The following is an 8197-nucleotide window of genomic DNA, read 5'->3' as shown; positions in this document are numbered from 1 at the left end:
AAATCTGAATGGTGCAAGCCACTAACATTTCTACCTCTATTTGCTTGTTATGTTCCTTAAGCTTCTTATCATAGGATGCAGGAATGATAAGAGGCACCGCAGTGGAGCTTCTGTAGCCCCAAAACACTACTCCCCTCCTTGCTATTTTGGCATAGTGACCTCCAAAGTCTCCTTGATCGATCCGCATTACTGCCTCTAGCCTGTAAAGTCCTTTCTTACTTAAATTTGATACCTCAGCAGGAGGACACCTGAAGTAGCCAGGTGGCAGGATTTTCCGTTCCAATTTTAGTATTTATGCCAGCGCTCTACTAAGCAGGTAATTAAAGTGAGAAACCAGAATGACTTTAAGATTTTTGGCCTGGGTGATTTTTACCAATACTCGGGTGACTGAGAAGAGACAAAGCTGAGAGAACTACAAATGGTTCAGAGTAGTAGTTTGTTCTGTCACAGTTTGTAGTAGACACGGATTGGGGTTTTTTTTGTTTTGTTTTGTTTTTTGGCAGTTATTGTCAATTAGCGTCGCTATACAGCATGAAGAAAAAGCTCAAGGAATTAGAGCTTTTTAAAGCCTCGAGGGGAGACCTCCAATATTAAAAAGGAGCTCATATCTAAACTTTCATTCATCCTCCAGCCCTGTGAATTTAGTTTCCAGCAGCCAATCAGCCCCCAAGAACGTGGCTGCAGCAAGTGGGCGGGACAGTGGGATGCTAATCTCTCAGTTTCTGTGGCTTGGCCACGTAGGACGTCCTGCAGGTCCTCGAAGGTATATAATAAATAATTATCTCTCAACAAGAAAAAAGCTTCTAGTCCACACTCAAGCTTAAGAAAACTCGTTATAATTTAGTTTTAAATATATATCACTTATGAGGTTAATGTAGTTTCTTTGTTTCTACAGTGGATATCTTGTTTACTTCTGACTTCTACGGACCTGTGGTCCTTGGCTCACGCGTGCGCAATAGCTAGGGAAGGCGGGCGTGTTTCCGGGCGGCGCGGGAGGCTGGAGGCCAGAGGGCTGGTCCTACCGCCGGGGACATGGAGACTCTGTACCGAGTCCCGTTCTTAGTGCTCGAATGCCCCAACTTGAAGCTGAAGAAACCGCCCTGGGTGCACATGCCGTCGGCTATGACGGTGTACGCCCTGGTGGTGGTATCTTACTTCCTCATTACCGGAGGTAATGGATCGGCCGTCATGAGTTGGGTGGGCGCGCGGGCTGCTCGCTTCTGAGGCGCGTGGCCGCGGAGCCCGGCCCGCGTAGGTCGGTGGGCTGAGCGGAGCTCGGCTCCCGCTTTCCCTGGAGAGAAATTGTCTCCTCTTTGCCCGCCCTCTCCTTTTGAGTTGAATGTAATTGTCAAGCCCAGCTAGTTCTTACTACCTGCTATAAATTGTTTGACCGGGGTCTTGGGAGCATCATTTTCGAATCACTGTGTTTCCTTGGTTGGTCGAGAGGGTGTGGGGCTTTTAAACTAATCTTGTGGTCCCTGGAAGCTTGGAAGAGATCTGACAACCATTGAGTTTGTTAGCTCAGACCCCAGGGGCTTGGGTTGCTTTATGTCAAGTCACTGGAATGAGAAAGGAACTTACCGAAACCACGGTTTCTGAGAAATACATGAGATTGGATTTCGAGGCTTGCAAAAAGATGGTGTGTTTTAGAGGGCAGAACATGGGACTCAGAAAATAGAAGGAAAGCAGCGCTTTTCGGATATCTGTCACCGAATCCCTTAAGTGGAAAATGGAAAGGGGTGTGGCCTTGCCTATTGGTGAGTTGGCAGTCCGTCTGTAGTCTTAAGAGAGCAGCACCCTTTGGAGCGCCAGTTCCAGGATTTATTCAGGATTGTGCTTTTGGAATTTAGGAAGGAGTGTCATTAATTCAGAAAATTACAACGATCTTAGGTTAGCAAGTAGTTCAACATTTTTAGGGTGTGTGTAGACATATTTTTGCTGTTGCTTAAATGATTTGTGAGACTACTTGGCACATTTGAAGAAGTAGAAGACCGTATTTAACTGTAGAGACATTTTTTACATTATGTCTTGCATTAACGGAAATCCTAAAGGCCACTTTTAATCCCAGCACTTGGGAGGCAGAGACAGGCGGGTTTCTGAGTTCGAGGCCAGCCAGGTCTACAGAGTGAGTTCCAGGACAGCCAGCGCTATACAGAGAAACTCTGTCTCGAAAAACAAAAAGAAAAAGAAAAAAAAAAAAAGGCACGACCTGGTGCAGCATTAACATTAACTTTTGCTCAGCACATTAAGCTGTGAATATGGAACTTAGTGCTTTGGCTTTAAGAACTTAATGTTGATTCTTGCCAGTCTGTTTCTTGACTTTTGCGTTCTTTGGAGACAGGTTTTTGCGAGAAGACTCAGCTTTTCACTGGGCCACAGTTTGGGTGTTTTTTTAAAATGGGGTTGGGGGGAATTCTCTGCTCCAGCCACTGGATCAAAATGAAGGTCATGTTTTGTACATTTTACTGTTTGGCTTCTGGAATGGACAGTCTTCTAACAACTGAATCTACCTGTGTACCTAAGCAATGCTGCTGAGAAGGACAGGCAGTACTGACTTTCTGTGAACTCAGGGTTGGGATAACAGCAAAGACAATGTAATTACTCTGTCCTCCATAGGATGTAGTGGAGACATGCTAAATGCCACATAATTGCTTTCTGCTACATAGAGTTGGAAGCATTGGTTCCATTCCAGTGTGTTTCCTGAAGAAATGACCTTAGTCTGAGTGTGAAAGGTTAGAAGGGCCATACTAGAAAAGAAAAAAAAAATGTATGGACAAACGTGGGACCAGGAGACTAGGGTGGTGTTTTGTTTACTTAGATCAGGGCTTCTGGAATTTTTCCTCCTATGTGACCCAACTTTTCCTGACAGATTTTTGCACAACTTTGAGTAATTAGGCATATAAAATAGGTGTAATGTCAAACTTACTGATAGTAACTAGTAAACTTACTTTACAACAACAATTTGGTAGATACACAGTTGTGCTAGTTTATGATGATGATGATGATGATGATGATGATGATGTATACATGTACATATGCATGTATGCCTGGCACTTAGAAGGAGACACTAGATCTCATCATAGATGGTTATGAGTCACCATGTGGTTTCTGGGAATTGACCTTAGGACCTCTGGAAGAGCAGTTAATGCCCTTAACCTCTGAACCATCTTTCCAGCCCCTGTTGTGCTATTTTTTTAAAGCTGAAAGCAAATTCACATACTAATGAGATGGATGTGCCTATGTATTTTCCATAAAGAATGGAATCTTAGCTGAATATTTGATACAGTGTTCTTCAGAGTCTGACATTTTGGGTTTATAATTACAAATACTGAGAATATTGCTTTCCCATATATATGTATTGTGAAATAAGAAATATGTTTAGGATCATCTCAGAAATTGTTGGAAATTTTGCCTTAATTCTCAGCTATAATTCATTTACCAATTTTTAAAGAAATTCAAACAGCAATTAAAAAAACTTAATACACAATACAGTCCAACAATACTAATTTGATACTTAACATCATGCTTTTAGGAGAGCAGATTGTGTGTGTGTAGCCATAATTCAGAGTATACAACCATCTGGAGGGAGAGCTCAGAAGTTTCAGACATTGTGTAGTGTGGAATGTGCTTGGTGTAAAGGGCGTGTGCTGTGTCCAGGCTGTGGTCAAGTCTCCAGCTGCACACATGAGACTTAGAGACAGTTTTCCAGCTTGCCAGTCCATGGGCCTCTTACTAGTGGCGTTTTAAAATCCCCACAGATAGCTGTGACAGACCCTTGTAACAATCTGCAGTTTAAGAAGCTGTGATTTAGGTTATAATGCTAAGTTGGATTGCAGTGGTTCTATTTAGTCTTTTGTCTGTTTAGTTTGTTTTGTTTGCTTTTGAGAACTGAGGCTGTAAACTAGAGCAGGTGTTTCTGGAAAGACAGTGACTAGAAAGAAGCCTTTGACGTTAGCTAGGTCACGGGCAGGCTTAGCACTCTGGAGGGTGGCAGAAGCCAAGATACATGCAGGGCTAGTTTGCTTAATCCTTTCCAACACTATGTGTTTAAGAAAAGCAGAAAAAGTGTTAGGAGGGTCTAAGGGAAAGGAAAGAAGGAAGTAAGGAAGGGAGGATGGATGAATGGATAGAAGGATGGATGGATATAGGGAAAGAGAGCTTGAAAAGACAGGATCGACAAGAGTTATCCAAAGAATGAAGTTCCTGAGAAGGAAGTTGGGAATAGAGTGAGGATGGACTCTTTGTGTAGCTGAGAGAAGAGGCGAGTGAATGCAGGTGCCAGGCTTTGTACATTTGTCAGGGAGAAGATGAGGGGATCCTGTGATTTTTTTTTTTTTTTTTTTGGTCAAGCTAGAGAGAAGGGAACAGACCTGCTATTGGATAAAAGAAGCTGGAGTTGAGGCTGTTTAATAGTGGGAGTCAAGTGCTGGTGGCCTTTAATCCCAGCACTCAGGAGGCAGAGTTTGAAGCCAGCCTGGTCTTAAGCCAGCCAGAGTTCTAGGACAGCCAGGGATACACGGAGAAACCCTGTCTTGGAAAAAAGAAAAAGTGGGAAGGTAAGAAGGTAAGAGATTATATCTGCACAGAGGAAGTTGAAAATGTTGCTGGACTTAATGGTCATCGGCTGAGTAAGTGGATCATCAGGAGGCTGAGGCAGGAAGACAAGTTTGAGGCTTCCTGGATTGTAAAGTGAGTTCTTTGCCAGGCTACAGAATGAGAACCCCTCTCAACCAAACAAAAAGAAAGAGCAAGAAAGTTTCCTTAGGCCTTTCTCAGTTTGCAGAAATGAATTCAAGAATAGGTGGCTTCATTTTGTGTGCTAAGTAGAACTTAGGTATTGAATCTCCCTTGTTGTGGAGTCACTCTAGAGCGGTGCTTCTCCACCTTCCTAACAGTGCAACCCTTTACTACACCTCCTCATGCTTTGCTGACTCCAACCATAAATTATCTCATTGATACTTCATAACTGTAGTTTTGCTGCTGTTATGAATTATAATGTAAGTATCTGATATGCAGGATATGTGACCCCTGTGGGAGTTTGTGATCCACTGGTTGAGGACTACTGTTCTACAGTATTAGCCTGTGTTACTACATTTCTTTTGTAAACCTGGCACCACTTTGAGAGATAATGTTGTTTAGATGTCATTCTAAACATTGCTCTGAAGAGACATTATGACCAGGGCAACTCTTATAAAAGAAAACATTTAATTGGGGCTGGCTTGTAGTTTCAGAGGTTTAGCCTATTATTATGGTGGGAAGCATGGCAGCATGCAGGCAGACAGGGTGCTGGAGGAGCTGAGAGTTCTACATCTTGATTAGCAGGCAGCAGAAGATAACTGTGTGTGTGTTTTACACTGGGCGTAGCTTGAGCATTTAAGACCTCAAAGCCTACCTCCACAGTGATACACTTCTCTGACAAGGCCACACCTCCTCCAATAAGCACACCTCCTAATAGCACTAACTTCTATGGTCAAACATTTTAACATACGAATCTATGGGGGTCATAACTATTGAAAGCACCACTCCAAAAATCAGATTAGCTGGATCCTCTTTGATTATAATAATACAATCAAAGAAGCCTTCTTTGTGTATAGATAAGTTCAATTTAAATGTAATTAGAGGCAATTAAAACTGGAAACCTACTTTTCAAACTGAGAAATCTAGTATGTACTGTTGTCTTTCATTTAGGAATAATCTATGATGTCATTGTTGAACCTCCAAGTGTTGGCTCAATGACCGATGAACATGGGCATCAGAGACCAGTAGCTTTCTTGGCTTACAGGTAAAAGATACCATTTTGTACAACTTGGTGATGGTAAAGAAGGTTGTTGGCATGCATAATTATTCAAAATTAGAAAGCAGAGTGTGGTGGGTGGCACATGACTATAACTCCAGCAGGAGGGTCTATGGTTTTAGGTAGTCTGGGCTATATAGTAATGTTAAGGCAACACAAATGAAATACGGTAAAAATGCTGTGGGACTTATCTGCATTTAGAAGCATTTGTTTTAAAATGTGGCATTCTTATCATAAAAGAAGGCAAGAACATAACGGAAGTAGAACTGTATTGTTAATTTCTTAGGCAGTAAGGTGGATCTTAGTGATTGATATATCACCAACCTAAAGGTTGATTTTAAAATGAAAATGACAGACTGTTCTGGGGTCAGCAAACTACAGTCATTCTTGGTAACATTTTATGGAAATTAGCAAATCTATTTATATTACCATATAAATACCAGACACTAGTTGATTGTGCCACTGGAGTGCCTAATTGATTAATTATAGCTGTTCTTAAGCTGAGCTGAGTAAGTGACAAACCATGTGGTCTACAGGCCCAAGATATTTGGTTATTTAGGGCCTAGAGAACAACTCTGGGGTCTCGTGTGTAGGCAAGGAGATAACTTTATGATAACTTTGTGGACACTTTACAAAACAAGATTATGGACCCCCAAGTGAAACTGTTAAATAAGAAATGATTTTGAGACCTTATGAATTGCATTTCATCAAGTAAACACGTTCTAGCATGGTGTGATTAACTTGGGCAGTGCTGAGCCCCTTACTTTCTAGAGTCCACTGGGTATGTAGCCGTCTAAAGCAAGGTATATTTATATTATTATGTATGCAGACTGTTCTGGAGAGATTTATTGTGGTTCCCCCGGGGTGGGAATTAAACTGACAAATGAGATCTTAGGGAAACTTTTCAAAGCACTTTTCCTTATTTCCTTAACATTTTTAAAATTACATTGTATGTGTGTGTGTGTGTGTATGTGTGTGTGTGTACATACTATACCATAGTGGAGGTCAGAGACAACCTGCAGGTTTGTTCTTGCTTTCTACCATGTAGAGTGTGGGGATTGAACTCAGGTCTTCAGGCCATTTTGATGGCTTCATAGTATCTTTTCCTGCACTGTTGAATTCGGAATATGGTATCATTTATTTATTTATTTTTTTAATATTGTGTTTTCAATGAAGTCAATTAGTTAATGAAAAATATATACTTTATTAATAGCACTTGATAACCATCTCTTTGACAGAAATTTGCTTTCTCGAAGAATTCAGCATACTATATTTCCTGAAAAATCAGATATGGTTGTTGAGATGGCTAAACAGGGAAAAGCACATGATGCTAGTTTTGAAAGCCTGAGTTCAGTCCCCAGAACCTCCACATGCATGCGATGCACATTTGCTCCCCCCCCAACACATACAAATATGCATGAAATAAAAACTAATAATTTCTATAAAAGGAAAATCAGATACAAGCATACACAGCTTTACATGCAAGGGTTTGCAGATTGCTGGAGATGTTGTTGGGGCCTTCGTTAAGAATGCATGCTTTAAAAATACTTTACTTTGAAATGAGAATTTATTAATTATTATGACTTCAAGAAACATAGCTAGTTCAAATTTCTTTGCAGCTGATAGAATATTTATGAATACGTAGGATCTCACTGCATAGCTCTGGCTATCTTGGAGCTCACTCTGTAGGCCTGAGGGTAGGGATTAAAGGCATATGCCACTGGGGACCAGCGGGACCAGGCACACAGGAAGTCCGCCAGCCCAGTGACTCAGGTTCCTTCCGGTCTGCCTGGGCTGGGGTCCAGAGCAGACATTGGGTGCAAGCTCCGCAGCCAGTCCCCACAACACCCAGAGGAAGCTCCACTCCCAGGCACTCTGGCACACCCAGGATCAGAGATGAGCAGGAACCAACATCTGTCCCAACACTGGGAGTAACTGGGACCAGCGGGACCAGGCACACAGGAACTCCGCCAGCCCAGTGACTCTGGTTCCTTCTGGTCTGTCTGGGTTAGTGTTCTGGGCAGACCTTGGGTGCAAACTCTGCAGCCAGTCCCACAACACACACAGAAAGCCCCACTCCTAGGTGATCTAACAAGCCCAGAATCACAGGATCCCAGAATCACAGGATCACTGAGACAGCTTGACTCTGAGGAGTTCTGACACAATCAGGATCACAGGAAGGACAGGCTCCAGTCAGATTTAGCAAGGGCAGGTAGCACAAGAGTTAATCAGATGGCAGGGGGCAAGCGTAAGAAAATAAACAATACAAACCAAGGTCACTTGCCATCATGAGAACCCAATTCTACCATAGCAAGTCCTGGACACACCACACCTAAAAAGCAAGATTCAGATATAAAATCACTTATCAGGATGATGATACAGGACCTTAAGAAAGACATAAAT

At 42.2% G+C, this 8197-nt stretch overlaps 1 protein-coding gene across 1 annotated transcript in view; it reads left to right on the top strand.

The window, feature by feature from the left end:
• Nucleotides 1-959: 959 nt before the first annotated feature.
• Ostc (oligosaccharyltransferase complex non-catalytic subunit) overlaps nucleotides 960-8197 on the top strand; it is an 18280-nt gene continuing 11042 nt past the window's right edge. The window contains exons 1-2 of the mRNA XM_031375516.1: nucleotides 960-1171; nucleotides 5689-5782. Of these exons, the coding sequence (XP_031231376.1) occupies nucleotides 1033-1171; nucleotides 5689-5782 (233 nt within the window). The 5' untranslated portion in view covers nucleotides 960-1032. The remainder of the gene's footprint in view (nucleotides 1172-5688; nucleotides 5783-8197) is intronic.

This window comes from Mastomys coucha, unplaced genomic scaffold, assembly GCF_008632895.1.
Source record: "Mastomys coucha isolate ucsf_1 unplaced genomic scaffold, UCSF_Mcou_1 pScaffold16, whole genome shotgun sequence".
Classification (NCBI taxonomy): domain Eukaryota; kingdom Metazoa; phylum Chordata; class Mammalia; order Rodentia; family Muridae; genus Mastomys; species Mastomys coucha.
This window is presented reverse-complemented; position numbering and strand designations above follow the sequence as displayed.